This window comes from Pristiophorus japonicus, chromosome 1 (genome assembly GCF_044704955.1).
Source record: "Pristiophorus japonicus isolate sPriJap1 chromosome 1, sPriJap1.hap1, whole genome shotgun sequence".
Taxonomy (NCBI): Eukaryota; Metazoa; Chordata; class Chondrichthyes; family Pristiophoridae; genus Pristiophorus; species Pristiophorus japonicus.
Genome location: NC_091977.1, coordinates 162,279,417 through 162,302,681, shown reverse-complemented (window position 1 = coordinate 162,302,681; position 23,265 = coordinate 162,279,417). Strand labels below are relative to the sequence as shown.

The following is a 23,265-nucleotide window of genomic DNA, read 5'->3' as shown; positions in this document are numbered from 1 at the left end:
GGAGTGTATTAGGGATGGTTTTTTAGACCAATATGTCGAGGAACCAACTAGAGGGCTGGCCATCCTAGACTGGGTGATGTGCAATGAGAAAGGACTAATTAACAATCTTGTTGTGCGAGGTCCCTTGGGGAAGAGTGACCATAATATGGTAGAATTCTTTATTAAGATGGAGAGTGACACAGTTAATACAGAGACTAGGGTCCTGAACTTAAGGAAAGGTAACTTCGATGGTATGAGACGTGAATTGGCTAGAATAGACTGGCGAGTGATACTTAAAGGGTTGACGGTGGATAGGCAATGGCAAACATTTAAAGATCACATGGATGAACTTCAACAATTGTACATCCCTGTCTGAAGTAAAAATAAAATGGGGAAGGTGGCTCAACCGTGGCTAACAAGGGAAATTAAGGATAGTGTTAAATCCAAGGAAGAGGCATATAAATTGGCCAGAAAAAGCAGCAAACCTGAGGACTGGGAGAATTTTGTAATACAGCAGAGGAGGACAAAGGGTTTAATTAGGAGGGGTAAAATAGAGTATGAGAGGAAGCTTGCTGGGAACATAAAATCTGACTGCAAAAGCTTCTATAGATATGTGAATAGAAAAATATTAGTGAAAACAAATATAGGTCCCTTGCAGTCAGATTCAGGTGAATTTATAATAGGGAACAAAGAAATGGCGGACCAGTTAAACAAATACTTTGGTTCTGTCTTCACAAAGGAAGACACAAATAACCTTCCGGAAATACTAGGGGACCGAGGGTCTAGTGAGAAGGAAGAGCTGAAGGAAATCCTTATTTGGTGGGAAATTGTGTTAGGGAAATTGAAGGCTAATAAATCCCCGGGGCATGATAGTCTGCATCCCAGAGTACTTAAGGAAGTAGCCCTAGAAATAGTGGATGCAATGGTGATCATTTTCCTACAGTCTATCGACTCTGGATTGGTTCCTGTGGATTGGAGGGTAGCACCACTTTTTAAGAAAGGAGGGAGAGAGAAAACAGGGAATTATAGACCGGTTAGCCTGACATGGGGAAAAAGTTAGAATCAATTATTAAAGATGAAATAGCAGCACATTTAGAAAGCAGTGATGGGATCGGTCCAAGTCAGCATGGATTTATGAAAGGGAAATCACGCTTGGCAAATCTTCTTTAATATTTTGAGGATGTAACTAATAGTGGACAAGGGAGAACCAGTGGATGTGGTATATTTGGACTTTCAAAAGGCTTTTGACAAGGTCTCACTCAAGAGATTGGTGTGCAAAATTAAAGCACATGGTATTGGGGGTAATGTACTGGCGTGGATAGAGAATTGGTTGGCAGAGAGGAAGCAGAGAGTCGAGATAAACAGGTCCTTTTCAGAATGGCAGGTAGTGACTAGTGGGGTGCCACAGAGCTCAGTGCTGGGACCCCAGCTCTTTACAATATACATTAATGATTTGGATGAGGGAATTGAGTGTAATATCTCCAAGTTTGCAGATGACATTAAGCTGGATGGCGGTGTGAGCTGCGAGGAGGACACTAAAAGACTGCAGGGTGAATTGGACAGTTTAGGTGAGTGGGCAAATGCGTGGCAGATGCAGTACAATGTGGATAAATGTGAGGTTATTCACTTTGGTGCCAAAAACACGAAGGCAGAATATTATCTGAATGGTGACAGATTAGGAAAAGGGGAGGTGCAATGAGACCTGGTCTCATGGTACATCAGTCATTGAAAGTTGGCATGCAGGTACAGCAGGCGGTGAAGAAGGCAAATGGTATGTTGGCCTTCATAGCTAGGGGATTTGAGTATAGGAGCAGGGAGGTCTTACTGCAGTTGTACAGGGCCTTAGTGAGGCCTCACCTGGAATATTGTGTTCAGTTTTGGTCTCCTATTCTGAGGAAGAATGTTCTTGCTATTGAGGGAGTGCAGTGAAGGTTCACCAGACTGATTCCCGGGATGGCAGGACTGACATATGAGGAGAGACTGATTGACTGGGTCTGTATTCACTGGAGTTTAGAAGGATGAGAGGGGATCTCATAGAAACATATAAAATTCTGACGGGACTGGACAGGTTAGATGCAGGAAGAATGTTGGGGAAGTCCAGAACCAAGGGACATAGTCTAAGGATAAGGGGTAAGCCATTTAGGACTGAAATGAGGAGAAACTTCTTCACTCAGAGAGTTGTTAACCTGTGGAATTCCCTACCGCAGAGAATTGTTGACGCCAGTTCATTGGATATATTCAAGAGGGAGTTAGATATGGCCCTTATGGCTAAAGGGATCAAGGGATAGGGAGAGAAAGCAGGGAAGGGGTACTGAGGTGAATGATCAGCCATGATCTTATTGAATGGTGATGCAGGCTCGAAGGGCCGAATGGCCTGCTCCTGCACCTATTTTCTATGTTTCTATGTTTCTATGTTAGGCTAACTGGTCTATAGTTTCCTGCTTTCTGTCTCCATCCTTTCTTAAATAGGAGCATTACTTTTGCAGTTTTCCAGTCTGCTGGGACCTCTCCAGAATCCAGGGAATTTTGGTAGATTATAACCAATGCATCCACTATCTCTACAGCCACTTCTTTTAAGACCCTGGGATGCAGGCCATCAGGTCCGGGGGACTTGTCCACCTTTAGTCCCATTAGTTTGCCTAGTACTTTTCCTCTAGTGATAGTGATTGTTTTAATTCACCCCCCCCCTCCCAATTGCCCCTTGATTATCAATCATTGGGATGCTTTTTGTGTCTTCTACTGTGAAGACTGATACAAAATATTTGTTCAATGTCTCTGCCATTTCCCTGTTTCCCATTATTAATTCTGCAGTCTCATTGTCTATGGGACCATCATTTACTTTAGCTACACTCTTCGTTTTTATATACCTGTAGATGCTCTTACATCTGTTTTTATATTTCTTGCTAATTTACTCCCATAATCTATATTCTCTCTCTTTATTATTTTTTTTAGTTGTCCTTTGCTGGTTTCTAAAAATTTTCCAATTCTCTGGTCTTCCACTAATCTTCACGACAATATATGCCTTTGTTTTCAATTTGATACCGTCCTTTACTTCCTTAGTTCATCCTTCTCAGAGTCATTCCTTCTCACTGGAATCTATCTTTGCAGAGAGTTATGGAATATCTCCTTAAATGTCTTCTTATCTACCGTTTTACCCTTTAACCTATTTTCCCAGTCCACTGGTCAACTCTGCCTTCATACCTTTGTAATCGTCTTTATATAAGTTCAGGACACTAGTTTGAGACCTAACTTTCTCACCCTCAAATTGAATTTGAAATTCTACTATGCTATGATCACTCTTCCAAGAGGATCCTTTACTATGAGATCATTAATTAGCCCAGTCTCATTACACATTACCAAATCTAATATAGCCTGCTCCCTGGTTGGTTCCATAATGTATTCTATGAAACCATCCCGAATACATTTTATGAACTCTTCCTCAAGGCTACCTTTGCCAATTTGATTTGTCCAATCAATATGAAGATGAAAATTGCCCATGATTATTGCCGTGCATTTCTTACAAGCCTCCATTATTTCTTGATTTATACTCTGTCCTACAATGTAGCTACTGTTAGGGGGACTATAAACTACTCCCACCAGTGACTTATTTCCCTTATTATTTCTTATCTCTACCCAAACTTAAATTTAAGGGGCATGATAAAGAGATTTGCAGATGATACAAAGATTGGCCGTGTGGTTGACAGTGAGGAGGAAAGCTCTAGACTGCAGGAAGATATCGATGAACTGGTCAGTTGGGCAGAAAAGTGTCAAATAGAATTCAATCTGGAAAAGTGTGAGGTAATGCATTTGGGGAGTGGCAACAAGGCAAGGGACTACACAATAAATGGATGGATACTGAGAGGTGTGGAGGAACAGAGGGATCTTGGAGTATATGTCCACAGATCCTTAAAGGTAGTTGGACAGGTCAAGAAGGTAGTTAAAAATGCACACTGAATGCTTTCCTTTATTAGCATAGAGTACAAGAGCAGGGAAGTTATGCTAGAACTGTATGCAACACTAGTTATGGCCACAGCTTGAGTACTGCGTGCAGTTCTGGTCACCACATTACAGGAAGGATGTGTCTGCACTAGAAAGGGTGCAGATGAGATTTACGAGGATGTTGCCAGGACTGAAAAACTTTAGCTATGAGGAAAGATTGGTTAGGCTGGGGTTGTTTTTCTTAGAACAGAGGAAGCTGAGGGGAGATTTAATTGAGATGTATAAAATTATGAGGGGCCTAAAAAGAGTGGACAGGAAGGACCTATTTCCCTTAGCAGAGGGGTCAATAACCAGGGCATAGATTTAAAGTAGTTAGTCGAAGGATTAGAGGGGAGATGAGAAAACATTTCTTCACCCAGAGGGTGGTGGGAGTCTGGAACTCACTGCCTGAATGGGTGGTAGAGGCAGAAACCCTTGTCACATTTAAAAGGTACTTAGATGTGCCCTTAAAGAGTGGTAACCTACAGGGCTACGGACCTAGTGCTGGAAGGTGGGATGAGGCTGGGTAACTCTTTTTTGACCGGCACAGACATGATGAGCCAAATGGCCTCCTTCTGTGTCATAATTTTTATATGATTCTATTTTTCCCACCATCAGCACCATTGACCAGAAACTCAACTGTACCAGCCACATAAATGCCATGGCTACGACAGCAGGTCAGAGGCTCGGTATTCTGCGGCAAGTTGCTCACCTCCATGTCCCAAGAGCTTTTCCACTATCTACAAGGCAAACATCAGGAATGTGATAGAAACATAGAAAATTGGTGCAGGAGTAGGCCATTCAGCCCTTCGAGCCTGCACCACCATTCAATATGATAATGGCTGATCATGCAACTTCAGTACCCCATTCCTGCTTTATCTCCATACCCCTTGATCCCTTTAGCCATAAGGGCCACATCTAACTCCCTTTTGAATACTCTTTTGGATGGTTGCAACTGAAACAATACTCAAGAAACTCGGCACCATCCAGGTCAAAGCAGCCTGCTTGATCGGCAGCCCATCCCTTAGCTTAAACATTCACTCTCTCCACCACTGGTTTATCATGACTGCAATGTGCACTATCTCTCGGAAACACTGTAGCCAAGGCTTCTTCAGCAGCTCCTCCCAAACCCGCCACTTCCACCACCCAGAAGGACAAAGGCATGAGGTGCTTGGGAATACCATCACCTCTAAGTTCCCTTCCAAGTTACACACCATCCCAGCTTGGACATATATTGCCATTCCGTCATCACTGCTGGGTCAACATTCTGCAACTCTATACCTAACAGCACTGTGGGGGCACCTTCACTACATGGACTGCAGTAGTTCAAGAAGGAGGCCAACAACCACCTTCCCAAGGACAACAAGGGATGGCCAATAAATGCCAGCCTTGCCAGCGATGCCCATATCCCGAGAATAAATATAATTTAAAAATATTTTGGGCCACAGAAAGGCCACTTCTACACACTTCAATGGCACCAACATTTGCGGAAGAGCGTAACAAGTGATAGGTTGGTCAGTGAAATAGTGGGTGGAGGCAGATGACTGTAGATTGTACAGTAGAGATGCCTGACATGACTTTAAATAGCAGCATCTTTAGACCAAAGTTGGATGAAAGCAATGAGTTAATTAATTAAAAGATACTATAATCACTAATTTTTCAATTTCAAATTAAATCTGACTGAACCACAGCTTTGGATGTTTATGAAATTGTAAGAATCACAAATTCTGTTTTTAGCCTACTTCAGTATATATATTATGAATGCAAACCTGACCTGTGGTTTCACATACATTTATAATTGAGAAACACAAATGTTTATGAAGCAGAAATAGATGATGCAGGATACTCTTCAAACTGTAGAGGGCCTATCCAAAAGAAGATCCCACACACAACAATGAATGAATGACCAGAAGATCCAACAATCTGGCAAACTCTTAAATGACAGTTAATTTCAAACACACAGGGGTGGGTGCCTGCACTGTAACATCATCATGAAACTATTTCAGTAAAGTTGATGTACAAGTGTAAATTCACCAATCCTGTTTTCGCATTAGGGAACAGTGCTCAAAGGCAGCATGGCTTGGGAAATCAGCATTGTAGCTCTATCTCTGACACACGCTTCCTACAAGCATGCTTCCCACTGGGAAAATGGAATCATTAGAATAGCCATTCAGCCCCTTGAACCTATTTGATCATGGCTCAACTCCATTTACTCGCATTTTTTTCACAGCCCTCAATATCCTTACCTGAAACAAAATCTTTTAATAATTTAACTATTAGTCTACAACTGGATGTGGCAGGACAGCAGAGCTTTGATCTGATCCATTGGTTGTGGGATCGCTTAGCTGTCTGTAGCATGTATGTAGTCCTGTGTTGCAGCTTATCCAGGTTGGCACCTCATTTTTAGCTCCTGGCATGCTCTTCTACACTCCTCATTGAACCAGGGTTCGTCCCCTGGCTTGATGGTAATGGTAGAGTGAGGGATATGCTGGGCCATGACATTACAGATGGAATGATGAAATACAATTCTGCTGCTGCTGATGGCCCACAGTGCCACATGGATGCCCAGTTTTGAGCTGCTAGATCTGTTCTGAATCTATCCCATTCTAGCTCAGTGGTAGTGCCACAGGACACAATGTAGGGTGTCCTCAGTGTGAAGACAGGAATTTGTCTCCACAAGGACTGTGCACTGGTCACCGCTATCAATACTGCCATAGACAGATGTATCTGCGATAGATAGATTGGTGAGGATGGCATGAGAGGTGAGGTGAGTGTGACTACTCTTATATCAAGGCAGCATTTGACCGAGTGTGATATAAAGAAGCCCTAGTAAAATTGAAGTCAATGGGTATCAGGGGGAAAACGCTCTGCTAGCTGGAGTCATACCTAGCACTAAGGAAGATGGTTGTGGATGGAGGCCAATCATCTCAGCCCCAGGACATCACTGCAAGAGTTCCTCAGGGCAGTGTCCTAGACCCATTTTCAGTGAGATGTGGAATTCCCCAAGTGAGGCATTATGCAGAGTAATAGTATTTTCCCTTTGCCCATAAGTGACTAAGCACATAGTAGAACAGTCTTGCCTTGCACCTCTGGATGTTGCATTTAACTATTATTTGATAATATATAAATAATTAGGTAATCAGATGCTGAAGGCTTCAACTTGTCCATTTGCTCTTCGTCCGGGCATTACTAAATGAGGCAGCCAGTTACAAGAAGCATGACAACTATAGCTACTATTATAAACTTAATTAGGATTTTTATATTAGGAAATATAAAGCTATCATTACAGTTATAATGGAAATTTATTGATTACTTTCTTGTAGTATTAAATTCTCAAAAATCAGCAACCGAGCCTTAATTCTATACAGGTTTCTTTGTCCCTAATACTAGTAAATTATACATTAAAGAACATGAAAATGTTGAAAAGATCATTTAATCCACGCAGCTTGCTCTGTCCTTAGGTTCATGATAAGGAACTGCTCAATCTGTTTTTATTCTCCTGCATTTGTTAGAAGCCTCCATCGCTTTACTTCCTGAGCGCAACTATTCACTTTTTTGAATACTTCAATTAAATCCATATTTACTCTGTTACATTGCAGCTGAATCGCCACATTACAACAGTGACTGCACTCCAAAAGTACTCATTGGCTGTAAAGCACTTTGAGACATCCGGTGGCTGTGAAAGGCACTTTAGAAATGTAAGTCTTTCCTTCTTTTTTTCTTTCTGATTATGTGGGTTAACAAACTCAAAGCGGTTAATTAGAATGCTTTTCTTTTCATAAAATGGGATAAATAGTTGTCGTTTGTTAGAATTAACAAACCGTTAACAAAATTGTAGGAACAATTGTCTTTGAAATTTTTATTTTCTTAAGTTGTACAATTTATTGTCCAGTAAAATAATTGTAATATAAAACCTCCATAAGTATTTTATATAATCAAAGATGGTAACTTTAGGACACTATGGCACAGTTACAGTTTGGAAGAAACTTTACATTTTTCTCAAAACTCTAAAGTCTGCTAGACTTTCAATTTTCATTTGTTTTTATCCTATCTGCTAACTGTCTGCTCTTTGCTTTTAACTTCACTTCATCTGGATTCCAACACTATGTATATGATGCATGGTGAAGATTAAAGAATTGACCATTTTCAAACTGTCAACAATTTTGTGACAAGAACAACTTGATTAGTAGGAACATTAATACTCTGAATAGTTTCTGTATCCATGTAACTGAGGAAATCAGCTGCCTGTTATAGAAACCACCTGACTTTTCTTTCCATTAAAACCAATCAAGATGAAAATCAGACAGTTTCTATAACAGGCAGTTGAACCGCAATGCCAGTTTTACACTTGGGCAGCAAGATGTACCCCACTGTTGTTACAATATGAAAGGTTATATTGAGTCATAGTGAACTCTAAAATCGGCTATAAAAACATTTTGTATTTGCATCTGGATCAGAGCTTCAAATATCAATATTTATTGAGGGTGCTACGCTCAGACCCATCCTAGAAAACAAATCTCATGCTTGCAGCATTCACATGCTTCTTTTGAAATGTCTAAATCCCCTGCTGCTGGCCAGTCACTTCCAGCACAGCCAGGAACAGCCATCAATTTGCTAATAAGATCAATCACGTTTTTTTTTTATTTGTTTTTTTTCCTCCCCTCCTTCTCCCAGACAATGCACTAAGCACAATTCTGGTTAACAGAGCAAACATAAGAATATTAGAAAAGTCAAGAAAAGTTGACTTGTTTCATTGAATCGCATCCCTCCAGTATCCAAACTCTCCCGTTTTTGCATTTAAGTGAGTGGATCTATAAGTTGTTCCTAACCTTTGCCTGTGGTGATACTTCACTAAGTTCACTAACGCCATGTCTAAATTGAAATAAAATGCGCATTTTTCAGTTTGACTCTGCAGCTGTGAAATGCAGCACAAATTTGTTATTAATGACCTTAACAAAACCTGAATGGAAAAATATAGGGCCCGAAATTCATTGACATACCGCCCACTACCGCCTGCAAATGCAACTTTGGTAAAAAAAAAATCACCTACATACCGCCGACATACCGCCCGGCAGAAAATTCATCAGTGACATACCGCCGGGTGGTATGCACACCGCCCGCCCATACAGACCGCAGACATACCGCCCGGCAGAAAATTCATCAGTGACATACCGCCGGGTGGTATGCACACCGCCCGCCCATACAGACCGCAGACATACCGCCCGGCAGAAAATTCATCAGTGACATACCGCCAGGTGGTATGCACACCGCCCGCCCATACAGACCGCAGACATACCGCCCGGCAGAAAATTCATCAGTGACATACCGCCAGGTGGTATGCACACCGCCCGCCCATACAGACCGCAGACATACCGCCCAAAAGTGAAAAATTCATGACATACCACCGACATACTGTCGGAACTGCATACCATCCTGGAGAAGGTGTTTTTAAATGGATCTTAAGTGGGCAATATATACACAGAGCTGACAGGTTTGTTTGATATTGCACAGATTTTTATAGTTCTCCACAGTGTGATGTATTTGAAATGGATTATAGTATTTTCTAGTGTTAGGCGATAATATAAATGGTCTAATAAAGCCTTCTTTACTCCTTTATTAATGAACTATAATAAAAATGTTATTAGTCTCTCACTCCCCAGTCTCTCCTACACCCCAGTCTCTCTCTCTAACCCCCACCAGTCTCTCTCACCCCCCACCCCCATCTCTCTTTCTCTCTCTCACCCCCCAGTCTCTCTCACCTTCTCTCTCACCTCCCCAGTCTCTCCCACACCCCAGTCTCTCTCACCCCGTAGTCTCTCCCCCCTCCCCCCAGCGATCTCTACCCCCCCACAGCGATCCTCTTTCCCCGCTCGCCACCACCCCCCCCCTCCACAGCGATCTCTCCCCCCCCGCCCCAGTGATCTCTACCCCCCCCACAGCGATCCTCTTTCCCCGCTCGCCACCACCTCCCCCCCCTCCACAGCGATCTCTCTCCCCCCCCTCCCACAGCTATCTCAGGCCGGCAGTCTCTGGCCTCTCGTCGGTGCCTCTCGGGGCACGGAGCTTGACAGCCGCGTGCGCACGCGCACAACTCGGGATTCCCAAGTCAAAAGGTCTCCTCCGCCGCACACTGCCCGCTGCACTCCGCTCCCGCCTGCTACACTCCACTCTGGTTACCGCCGAGAAAAGTGGGATGAAATTCCCGCCAACTCGGCCCGAGCAGCACCAGGCGGTTAAAAATGACGCACCGCAGGGGGGACCGCCTAAAAACGGGCGGAATTTGTGTTTCACCAATTTCAGCTCCATAGGCTTTTACTTACCTTTTGCTAATGTTTGTTCATCTGTTTTTGATGAGGTGGAAATAATTTGAGCAGAACTCAGCATTGCTGAATACTGCAACTGTAGTTTCAACTTGCATTACTTAACTTTTGTAGTCACACCTATTTTTCCACTATAATTAACCAAGTGCAATAATATCCCCCAAGTATGAAATAATTACTCCCTAAATTACAATTAGCTCATGTTTTAACTTAAATATAACATGTCTGTTTCTTTCTCTCTGGGTTAGGCAGAGTACTTCTCCATATCGACCCTGCAGATACCCTTCATGATTTCAAAAACAATCATCGTAGTCTTTTGCTATAGGATCAGCTTTACTTCCCTTTGGTGCTCGTCATCGATCAAAGACTTATAAGCTGGTAATACCCCCACCATTCTTATTGAATTTCTAATGTTTTTACCTTTATTATAATAATCAAATGGGGCACAATATTCCAAGAGAATTATATCAACCGTTTTATAAATAAACATTTATATTTTTATAAACATTTGAATAAATATTGATTTTTGTTTTCTTAACCATATTATTTTCTAGACTGATATCTATGCCACTCTGTAACTTGCAGCCACGAGGATTGAAGATCTGCCCCCTCCCCATAATGGCACAGTTAAGCTCAGGAACTCAACATGTAGCCTGTGTGAACTTTCTTTATACCACTGTGGTGGTGTAGCACAGTCTGAGACTTGCAATAGCATGTGTCATTGCCCTGCATTCCAGTACTTTTAGCCCAGACTGGTAGCACTTTACCAGATATCATTTTCTTTACAAGGCCCCTTTACATTTTGACTCTGTTATTTCAAGAAAGAATAACATGGAATTACATTCAAATAGGGAAATTTGAAAACATTGTATTAGAAGAAAGAGAATTTTTGGTTTCGAGTATTTGTCTCTCTCTTACACAATGTTTCAATTATGTTCAAGACAAAGGCCAAAGCTCAGTGCTTTATTAAATCATTGTTAACTGCAAAGGTGGTAACTTCCTGTTGTAGAAGGGGTCCTACCTTATTACAAATTCATGGCTGTCAATCTCCTTTCCACATCCACTACCCAGAAGAATTCCAGAATTCCCAACAACTGCACAAGTACTGAATCGCTTGTTCTTCATAGGTGAGACTTCCGGGAGAAGACTGTGCAAATTCTGAGAGATGTTGAGGGTCCGACGCCTGTCCAACACATAATGAATGATATCCCCTGGCTTCAAGCTGCTTTTCACTACTGATATGTCTTTCTCAGCGTCTAAAAATCGAAGAATATCCTTCCTGCGTTAGAAGATGTGACACTCAGTAAAAATGATAAATCACTCAGAAAACATGCTTTATACTTTTACTGGACTAAGGCAACATGATAAAAAGTCAGTATGTATTATTTATCAGTATGAGGAATGGCTCCGTTGAAAATTCAGTCTTAATTATTCTACATTATAGTGTAAGCTTAAGAGGTCATAATGACATTGCAAAACGATGGTCAAGCCACATGTGAAACACTGTGCAGTTCTGGGCTCCTCGGTACCAGAGTGAATATAATAGCCTTGGATAAAATACAATGCATATTTACATGGCCAACGTTGAGGGGTCTGAGTCACAAGGAGTGAATAGAGCAATCAGAGCTTTATGGCTTTGAATTGAAAAGATGTGGGGGCGGAATTGATTAGAGGTTTTCAAAATGATAAAGGAACAGATAAGGTAAACATGGATAGGTTATTTTCCCTGATAGATCAATAGAAAACAAGAGACAATAATCTTAAATAAGATAGGAAACATAAAGGAAAAGAAACATATAAGAAACCTGTTCCTACAAAGTGTTACTGGAATGTATAACATTTTTCTACAAGTGATGGCCGCTACTAAATGGAGTACAAAATTCAAAAAGATACTTGATAATTACTTAAAAGAGCATAAAATAATGCAATATACCTGCTTTAGAGAAATCAGGTAATTGGATTATTTTGGAAGAAACCAGCAAAATGGACTTTGTAATTTCAGCCCCAAGAAGAACAAGACAGAGTGAATAACCTCCTCCCATGTTAAAATATCTATACTTCAATGTCAAAACTAAAACTGTGTATGTCTAACTTGCTCAGTAAAAGTAAAACAATACCGAAATTCAAAATGTGAAAGTGAGCCTTTCTGCTCCTTCTGATCTTGGAAGATCCAAAAATATATACAATAGCTACTCATCATTACAATATTTTCTGATAATATAAAATCTTTTATTGAAAAAACACTGTTTATAGCTCCTTCCTTAAAATAAAACACTCATTTTATTTAACATTTCCTAGAATGTGAAGGTGTTTTTCCTTGTCACATAGATTTGTACTTGCAGGTTTTTTCGTATTATTTTGAAACAACATTGTCAACATGGTAAATTCCTTGGAAAACACTTTGCTTTGTACATAAAGAGACCTTGTAAAGATGCAGTAAGTGGTATTATTAAATCACTGATCGCATCTAACATACCTTTTTTAAAAAGAGTAATACTTTGAATAACCATTACAATCAAAACTTAAAAACTGCATTCAAAACATTCATATCACAGATATCGTATCTGCTATATACTTTCTGACATAACAGTTGCATAAACAGAGTTTTCAGAGTGAACTGTTACAGTGGGCCTCGAATGCGTGGCTAGCACTGCCGCACAAACAGGCAGATTGATGTCTTATTTCAATTGATTCCCACACCCGTTGTAGGACCCTGATGCAGTTTCTAGTAGGTGGTGCATGCATTCTTAAAGGAACTGATGAACGCCACACTGGAAACAGCATAAGCAAGTGTTCTGAATCATTTTTGAGAGGTCAGAAAGAGCATGAATGCTTCTCTTGACGTCATAAAGGTCTTCCGGCCTACTACCGATCCTTCTCTGTCCCTGGTATTGCCTCTCCCCTCTTTAAATGTTGGCTTCCAGCTCAGCTTTGTTGAGGAGCTGTCAGATTCCCCATCCTCCCTTCCATGATCTGCGAGCTGCTGTCAGCGATAAATGACCACTAGCATGAACCATGAAAATGGTTTGTGTCTTCCACTGAAGGCATTGGGCAGACATGGCAGGCCCACTGCACACCCTATTTGCACCAGAGCAGAAAATCTCATGTATATAGCTCTGATATTATTAAGCCAATTGCCTATTCAATGCACTGGCCTGAATTTTAATGGGGAAGGCAGGTTGGGGGGGTGGAAGTTTCTGAAGCAGTTGGGAAACCTGGGAGAACAAGTTTCCCGCAGGCCTTGCTGAATTTAATGGCAGGGTCTGAGGAAAACCTTTGTTTCCCACCTGCAGCCAGCCAGATTGAGAGCCTAGCTGGCTGCGAGTGGGTAGGCCTGTGGCACTAGGTCACAGAGAGGAGGGAGGGAAGGATCAGGTAGGGGCTGGCCGAATGAGCATGGGAGGGGTGTCTAAAGCGATAGGGGCCTGGAAGCAGCATGGTGGGGGGGGGGGGGGGGGCGAGGGTGAGAATCGGGAGCCATGAGCAGCACGAGCGTTGGGGCGGGTGGGGGTGAGGATCAGGGGCGGAGAGCAGCTCGGGGTGGGGTAGGGGGCAGGTGAGGATTGGGGCCAGGAGCACAATGGGGGGAGGGCAGGCAGGGTAAGAGAACAATCGGTGGTCGGAGGGGCACTGGGGGTTAGGAAATGATCAGGGCGGGGCATCGGCAAAGATGGAAAGATCGACATACAGAGGAGCACGGGGTGGCGGAGGCAGGCATCAGTAAAGATTGGTAGCCGGAGGAGCAGGAGGGGGTGGTCAGATGAGCAGCGGAAGGGGGTTGGCAACGATCAGGGGTCGGAGGAGAAATGGGGTGGGGGGGGGGGGTTCAAAGCATCATCGGGGAACCAGTGGGTGGGTTGTGGTCAGGATTCAGATGCTTAACACCTTAACTCCCCACATGGCCCCAACCATCTTTTTTTTTAGGTTAAAACTCCCCCCAATATTTAAACGTATGAGCAATTCAAATAAAGAATATAAATGGTGCGGATTCAGCAATACACAATAACAGTGGCAGAAAACAGGGATAATTCCCCAGTTTTCTGTGTGTCCAATCTCAGCCCTGCTACTAAAGAAGGCAGTACAGAAACTACATGTGAAAATCAAAGAGAGGGTTGTGTATGGGCTGCTCTTGTTCCATTCTCCAATAGCGTCTAAGAGGAGGGCACCAGACTAGGCCAGTGTAAAGCTCAAGGAAACTGGAAAGACAGTGAAGGAACTCATATCCTCAAAAGAAATGCATCCTGCTAATGTTACATTCTTCGGACAATAATGTACCATATCACAAATCAAATCAAACAACTCACTGCTTAGATTTGTTTTTGAATTAACTATTTGGTTTTGAATGAGCTTGAGTATCAAATTGCTTTAGGAATTTCAGGGGAAAAATTAAAAAGAAAATTTCTAAAATATTAAAATTCCTAGCACTCTTATTGCTGAACATGCTTCAATGTCTCCACTTATTTCTTAATTACCTCAAACTCCCTTGGTGTCCTTCTCTTATTAGTCCTGTTAGTTAATATTGGTTGAAATGTCTTGTCACGCTAACTGCTTGTGTTAGATCGATTCATATCATGCCATTTCTTTTTAATACACTTTTTACTTTTTTGCATCTCACGTTATTGTAAAGAATATCACATACAAGTGAATTAGTCTGCAATAGCAGTACGTGATTTTGAAAAATCACCACAAGTTCAAACCTTTTATAATTGTGTTTTCTCAGAATTGAATATGTCAGCAGTATCATAGTTCTAATGTGCAGAAATGGTAACCTTAGAAGATGGGACTGCTATTATAGTAGCTCTACTGTTCATATTTACTGCTGCATCCAGAACTTGATGCTGTTCACTACTCTCTTTTAGTTTTGAATATTTCAATGAAAATCATTAAAACTGAAGAGGAATAATCTTGAGCACAGATAAATTCTGAATGATCAATCAAGAAAATATAGGGACTGTGGCGTGCGAAGAGTGAAGGATTCAAAAATATGACATCACAGGTGACATGATTCTATCAGGAAAATGTATTTTACCAGCCCCCATAGCTCGATATTACTTGTAAATCAAGGCCACAACTAGAATCCAGTTCTTTCTGCCTTCCTACTGCTGTTAGTTTCCACGTGTATCAGCTGGCCTACAGAACTTAAGCAGTTTTAGATGCTAATTCCTTCCATAAAGAGCTGCTAGCCAATTTTCAAAATTATACACTTTGTTACTCGATTTTATGCTTATCAAGATGAACAATGTACTAGAAGCTAGAACTATCGTTTAAATAGGATGCACAATGGGGAACAGTGAAATGCCTATTTTATTTCACTTGTGAGCAAGATTTTCTTAAGGCACTGATCACACATGAGTTATGTGAATAAACTGGGAATTTACGGGTTCTTCCAATGGTTCAATGCACCACATACAATGATACTGAGATGTACCGACCCAGTTTCGATCATAGGTCTGTGTTCCTAGCTGATCTCATGGGGCAATGGTGGGGATGGCTACAGTTAGTCTCTGTACCCCTGGGCTAAAGACAGAGGGGGGGGGGGGGAAGAGAATCACCTTGGATTTCCACACCTATTTGCAATTCAGTGACACCCCCTACAGGTAATATATACAAATCCTTTCTGAGGACAGGATCAGGCTCAACTGTAATGCTGCCCACATTCAAATATCTGTCAACAGTCATCATCTGGACTTGTGTGTGGCACATGATAATGGAGGGCTGTTGGTGTCCCTGGAGTTGTACACAAAAATTCATTGCTTTCAAGAGTGGAGGGGATAAAATTTAGAAGAAAATGGGTATCATGCTGTGCTCATTCTACAAGTCCTGTACATTTTTGTCAGAATTCTTAAAAACAAATTTGATTCTCATTTACCTTGAATATAATTGTTTATTCCAGATTTCACATCTAGAAGGGAAAAAAAACTTTCCACAACTCCTGAGGATTCAGACTGATGGCGTAAGCTACTGCATTGCAATGGTTTTCTTGTTTGCAAGTGCGTATTGTAAACCACTTCCTTTAATTCTTTATTAATAGAAAATGCAGTCAATTATGAAGTGCAACTGAAAACTTTAAAAAAAAATTCCAGCTTACAATGGCCTTCAAAACTGGAAATGTCTGTAACAGGAACTTCCTCACCATTGTCTCTTAAAAGAAGGAAATGTAAAGAAAAACTACAGCTGTTTGGTTTTCAAAGGTCAAAGTGGCCTTCTGCTGTTAGCAGAACGGCTCGATTGAATATAGTAAAATCAAAATTGACTGTGTTAACCAATTTAGCTCCAGCCACAATATCATGTAAGTTTTAAATTGAAAAAGTTTCCAACATATATTGTACATTTGGCCATTATTAGCAGCTTCAACAACAGATAAGTCAATTGCATTCTGGGCACCATATGATAGATATCATTCTAAAAACTCTCTTAAGTAATATTTTCGAAGTAAATGCATTACATTTACAAACTTTTATTATAATGTATGGAGTATATCTTTCAGTGATGGGGAAACTGCATCTAGCAATTTTATTCCTCAGAAAGTCAACTGAAAACATCAAGAACCAATGTAACACCCTGGTGCTAATTCAGCAAATGAGCTAAATGCTGTAAAGAATAAATAAATATAGCATAATGCATTGTGATGGTTAATGTGGAAATACTTTTGAAAATATTAGAAGGCATGCATGCTTTTTATTTGACATTTGATTGTCAGTAGTATTTTCCATGGGTTTTAGATATGTTCCAGAGGCTGTCACCTGATACTAAGCACCAAATGATCACACACTGTAGTTACACATAATTACTGAGATTTTAAAAAGTACTTTTTCCCAATCAAATTTTCTTCCCTTCTATCCTGAAAATGCTGACTTATGTTTTGTACAATTTCTAGGGCATCAGCCACCTCCCAGTGCCTTGCCATTCTTGATCCATGAGCTAGATAGTGAGGATCACCAGCCTGAATCTGACCCGTTTTCACTTGACATCAACACAGGTGCACTTTCCAAAAGAAGTTACTGGATCGTGGTCAGTAACTCAAAGCCCTGCCTAGTATGAACCGAACCAGGCAGACCAGGAAAGTTGCAGGTTCTAATCCTAATAAGTGCTAAATTAGCTGAATTTAGCCAGGGAAGAATTAAGAATATTATAAATAGTCTCAATAATTCTGATCCAGAAAAGGGAACTCCAGTCAGAAATCCCACTCTTCATCATTTCTTGTGATGACCCTCCCTTGCCACTCCCATTTGGAAAATGCACGCCTGTGGCCATTACATAAGAAGATGTGGAAGCTCAGCTGTGGTGCCCTCCACAATCAAATCGATTTAAACTTTCACTGTCTAGACTCATACATGACGAATGCTACTTGTGAGAAATACCAGAGGATCACCGGTACCTATGGAATCATATTTATCCCTGCCTTCAGGAGAGGAAAATAGAAAATAGAAAACAATCAATAATCAGTACTAATAATAACAGTAAAAGAAGGGCAGTTTTACCGAATTAGAAGAAGCTATGAAATATGCTAAACTAAAAAACACAGATGGAACTGTATTCCTGATTATTGTTGCAATTGAAAACAAGTTTTGGATGACTAATATGCTACAGGTTTTTTTTTTATGTCCTAGTTCACATGTAACTAGGATTAGAATTTTGCTGCTAGCCAATACAATGTAGATTCTTCCTGCAATTGACTGTCAAAAAATAATCTGCAACTACTACATGTCCCATGTTCCATATTCAATACATCTCCAGATTCTATGTCACAAATTCAATATTCTTGTAAGCCATGTGCCATAAAGTCGATATTCCTTCAGGTTCGCTATGTCATATGGCTTTGTCAAATAGCAACAGAAATGCATCATAACAATTAGAAAATAATTGTAAAAATAAAATTCACTATATTGTGTATGTAAACAGTAACGTCTTAGTGCATTTAAGACAGTGGCACAATCTCATTGTTCCAATGAGTAACTCAAGCTTTATTCAGTTTATCTGAACCTCTCAACACAACTACGGTCTTGCAATCCACTGAGAGATATCCACTGTCTTCTCTCTCTCTCTCTAATATATATGTTTAAAGGCATAAAACCATGCCTGTCTTTGAAACAAAATCTGTCCAGAGATCGACAAGACTCCCCACTGCCCATTATTATAGTTTCTATCCTGTACTACGAGTTGAGGAGGTGTGTTGAAGTATTTCTTTTTATTCTTGGAAACATTGTTATCCAGCTCACATAATTTTAATGTCAGTGAATATAGATTGAAATGCTGTTATAACTGTGAATAAACATTAACATTAGGATTTAACAGTAAAATGTATACACGAAAATTAATTTTCTCCTATGATACCCCTGATTTGTGTGTCTGAGTAGTTTCACAAGTTAGCTGACTAATAATAAGCTAGGCCACCTGCTACATTACCACATTTCAGTTTTTTGATTGTTTTCAAATTGCTACATTATTTTCGCAGCAACAGTGAAAGTATAAGAGAATATGCAGCCCTGTGGACATATCAACTACTGTCTGAGGAATAACCATGGTGCATTAAACATTTCTATCATTAGTGCTCATATTACTCAATTATGTACATCATAATATGAGTACTGCCTACAATTTAAAATGTTCAGCTAAATGTCAGGTGTCTTGGGGCGGAGGAAGTATAGTGACTAGAATAGTAACAGCAAATGCTTTATTACAATTCATATACCAAAGATGAAATTAACTCTATCTCTGATATTATTTTCTACTCTGAACTGTAATCATATATAGGTTGCAAAATTGAGAAAATAAAGCATAAACACGCAAATATATGGGCTCCAAGATCATGCTAAAACTTTTAATGAGCTTTGCTGGGTGATGATTCGGTGTAAAATGTGGCCTTAACATACAGCAAGCGCCTGACAAACTTCTCATATGAATTGTTGAATGTGTTCTATTTCTTGTTCCGTTGTGTTCTAACAATAAAACCAAACTCACTCCCATTATTGCTCATTTCCTACAAAAAATAATTATTTTGAAATTAATACAGTGCTACTGTAAAAGGGGTAAAACATACTTAGTTGTGTTATGTTAGTGATACAGTGTAAACACAGCTTTCCAATGCCTACAACATCAGATGGCTTTATTTGATCATTTTTTTAAAACTTTATACCTGATCTTGACGACCAGGGATGCATTGTTTTTCCAACCCTCCACAGAGTGCTCGAAGCGTGGAAGCACATTTTTCCTATTTACTTTACTGGAAGTATTAACCATTAGTCTGGTTGGACTCGCTTCTCCATCCCTGAAACAGTTAAGATTGTAAAAAAAAGTTTCAATTGCTAGTACTTTCCACAATGTATCAACCCTAGATCGCGCGGGGCCACCACCAAATGTGCATCTTGCACGTTGCAGGAACACTGCTCGACAGCAGTTGACCATCTGATGTTCACACTTATTGCTTAACCCGTCTCACCAGTTACGTAGACCTCGTTTTCCTGTTTATGACATGAAAGGCACTTCTTGCTTCTGAAGCGCACGCGATCCAGCCACAAGTTCACTTGTGAGCCGTGGTTGGGTGACTCTGGGCTGCACAGCTCCCCCAACTAGTGACACTCAGAGCTCGGTATCATTTCTCGCCCCATCCAACGGACACTTGACTCTGTATTTGACGTCTGACAATGCTGAGAATTGACTTTCCGCTCTCAAACCTCAGCTCCTTTTGCTTTCGGAAAAAAAATCATCATTATTTTTTTCCACAGACCGTTTGAATAAAATTACTGAGAGTCGGAATAATCGATGGCAATCTAATCTGCCCACCTATTGCACCGTTATGGAAACCAGCATTAAAATCGCAATGACAATTTCATAAAATAAAATGAGGTAAAATGTGAAACCAATATTAACAGGAGGATCAGAGCCGTCTAAAGTCTGTTAAAAGAGACACACTCGTTACACAGAAGAAAACTGTTGTCTTTTGTAGTGCGGGGCTGAATGTGACTTGGCTGCTAGGAACAAATCAGTCAAATCACAACCATCCAGTGTGTGTACCAGACCGAATACTGGCGGCTTAACCACATCTGAGGTGCAGGCACAAGCCCACCTACTGGAGAAAGAGAGAGCGAGAGATGGCAACTGAATAAAGCATAACACAAAAGACGGCAGTGATTTTGAGGGATTTTCTTCCTGGATCGGAAACACAGCTCGTTTTCAATATCCAGTCTTGACACCATTGGCACACAGATAGTGGCACCAGAGCGTGTCTGAGCATCGCTATCAAATTCCAACTCGTTTTCTTCCCCACGAGTTGTGTCGGGGATGGGGGGTTGTTTCGTGCAGCAGAGACTTGTCTTTCTCACCGATTCACTTCCACAAAGGTTTCCATTCCATCCCAACACTTTTAAAGAAAATCTTGCGAGCCACGTCCTCAGCACAATGAAACATCAAGACCAAGCACTGAAACTAACTCGATTGTAAATGTACATTAAAAACTCTTTCTAAAGCATTAACAGTAGCTCTACAAGGTAAGAACAAAAAACAATCACTTGTGGATTACAAATGGTAATTGTTGCTCATCAAAAGAAAATTAAACACTAATATACCAAACCGATTGCATTTATTGATTTGCAGGCAAACTCCTTTCAAAAAAATCACCACTTTTTCCATTTAACACAAGAATAATGCACATTACCCCAGTTGCGATTGCTGATGCTCCGATCTTGTTATGTCCTTTGTTTTAAAAAAAATGACTAAGATACTTATGGTGCATAACGTCCAACATTTTCGAGGGAGACGCATTGTTTTATATATGTGTATCTATTTATATATATATATATAGAAATAAAGGAGTCCGCTTTCCCTCACAGTCTGGGAAATAAGTAAGGCTCAAAGGTTTCTGTCTGTGAGATTGGAGACAGACACTTCACAGCCCGCCCCTGCCCCTGCCCCTGCCCCTCCTCTCTTTCTCTCTCAGTGCATCCACTCACCGGGGAAGAATTTAGCACAGCGCCGCATGACTGCCACCGCCTGCCACCAATAGCAGCACGGAGACGGCTGGGATCCGCCCCCAGTCGCGTTGGATTAACCAATAGGAAAGCGAAACTGCGGTTCCTGGCGAGGAAAATGATTGACAGGAGATGAGCGTTAAACGACAGATTAAATAAAAGAGAAGCGAGAAATTGGGTTGCGGCATTTGCAAAATAAGGGGATTTCTAAGATGCCTAAAACGAAACAGGTTAACACAAGAGTTGGAACTAAAATTTGAAAGAGGAAGTAAAGTTTCACCTGTGCACTGCATCAAACATTGAAACAGATGTGGTTGCGCCCCCACTGTTTAATTTGCATTAGTACAGGGGTTTTGGGCTGCCTGGGACTTTACGACCAGGAAGGGACAGGGGCAAATTAGTTGTGAGTACAGAAACTAGTCTTGGTTAGAAATATTTACACTTGACATTTGTGCTTAGCCATGCTACCCAAACAAATAAATACTGCATCGAAATATTTGTGACGTTAACTTCCACGCTCTGGTTGTTTCCTACTTTGAAGTTCGTTCCTCTTTTGGCTGCACTTCATTCGAGTTTCTCACCGTACAAAGTCAGTGGCTTTAACTAAATGCTAATCAGTGATAGTTTTAATAACTGCCTTCAATTTTATTTGTTCTATTTTTAAAATTCGTTCCTGGGATGTGGGTGTTGCTGGCAGGTATTTATTGCCCATCCCTAATTGCCCTTGAGAACGTGGTGGTGAGCTGCCTTCTTGAACCACTGCAGTCCTTGTGGTGGAGGTACTCCTAGGGAGGGAGTTCCAGGATTTTGACCCAGTGACAATGAAGGCACGGCGATATATTTCCGTCAGGATGGTGTGTGTCATGTATCCAGACATGTTTACTGCTTGTACTATTACATACGATGTGCCACCAGAGGGCACTACTATGGGAAGCTTGTACACCAGCTGTATGGTCACTAAAGTGTGCCACCAGAGGGCACTGCAGTGGGAGACTTGTCGGTTACCTGTACAGGTTTGCCAGGACTAGTATAAAAGGCAGGCCACCATGTGTGATCATCACTCTGGAGTTATATTAAATGGACTAAGGTCACTACAGTTCAAGTGCAATACTTGAACTTGACAGGTTCGACCATTTCTTCACAGCAAAATGACCTGGCAGGCGAAAACTCGGCCACACTGGCTGATAAGCACAGAGCTATCCTGCTCACCAGTTGTGGGTCCACCGTCTATGGCTTCGTCTGGGACTTGCTGGAACCAGCGAAGACAATGACCAAGACGTACGAGGAGCTTGTAACGCTGATCTAAGAACAACTCAAGCCCAAAGAGAGCTTCCTCACAGTCAGACACCGGTTTTACACCCACCGACGACCCGAAGGCCAGGAAATCGCGAAATATGCCGCAGACCTCAGGAGGCTGGCGGAACTGTGTGATATCGGCGACCACCTCACCGAAGCGCTGCGGGATATCTTTGGAATCGGCCAGGAGGGCCTTCTTCACAGGCTACTATTTGCGGATACCACTGTCACACTGCAGAAGGCCGTCACCATGAGCTAGGCATTCATGACCTCGACCTGTGGCTCTAGACAGATGACTCATCCTCAGGACTCAAACCCGGCAAGTACTGTGCACAGAGTGGCGCCTTTTAGAAGCTGGACTGTAGAATGTGAATCTTCTCAGGGGAGAGAGAACAGGCCCCCTGGTCCCTTAACCCTGAGTCTGCCGAGAGGGGCTAATCGGTTAGCACCATGCTGGCGTTGCGGAGAGAATCACAGGGCTCACCAGTGCCATTTTAAAGACTATGTATGTAAAGGCTGCATCACAAAGGGCTACCTCCAGTGAATGTATAAAAGAAATATGACTCATTGTGTTGATGAAGAGTCTGCAGATGGCCATGAATCCAGCGTGAATTATGAAGTGATAGTCAGAGAGGCAGCTCAGCCCCACGATGAGGTGTATGGCATATTTACCTGCACCACAGAATGTTCCCCATTGAGAATGGAAGTCGAGTTAAACGGCGCTC

The 23,265-nt window shown here is 41.4% G+C and overlaps 1 protein-coding gene across 1 annotated transcript in view; it reads right to left on the bottom strand.

Moving 5' to 3' along the window:
- st8sia4 (ST8 alpha-N-acetyl-neuraminide alpha-2,8-sialyltransferase 4) overlaps positions 1-21,125 on the bottom strand; it is an 80,611-nt gene extending 59,486 nt beyond the window's left edge. Inside the window, exons 1-3 of the mRNA XM_070866023.1 lie at positions 20,932-21,125; positions 19,414-19,545; positions 11,299-11,556 (exon numbers count right to left, since the gene is read on the bottom strand). Coding sequence (XP_070722124.1) covers positions 11,299-11,556; positions 19,414-19,545; positions 20,932-21,038 — 497 coding nt within the window. The 5' untranslated portion in view covers positions 21,039-21,125. The remainder of the gene's footprint in view (positions 1-11,298; positions 11,557-19,413; positions 19,546-20,931) is intronic.
- Positions 21,126-23,265: the final 2,140 nt, after the last annotated feature.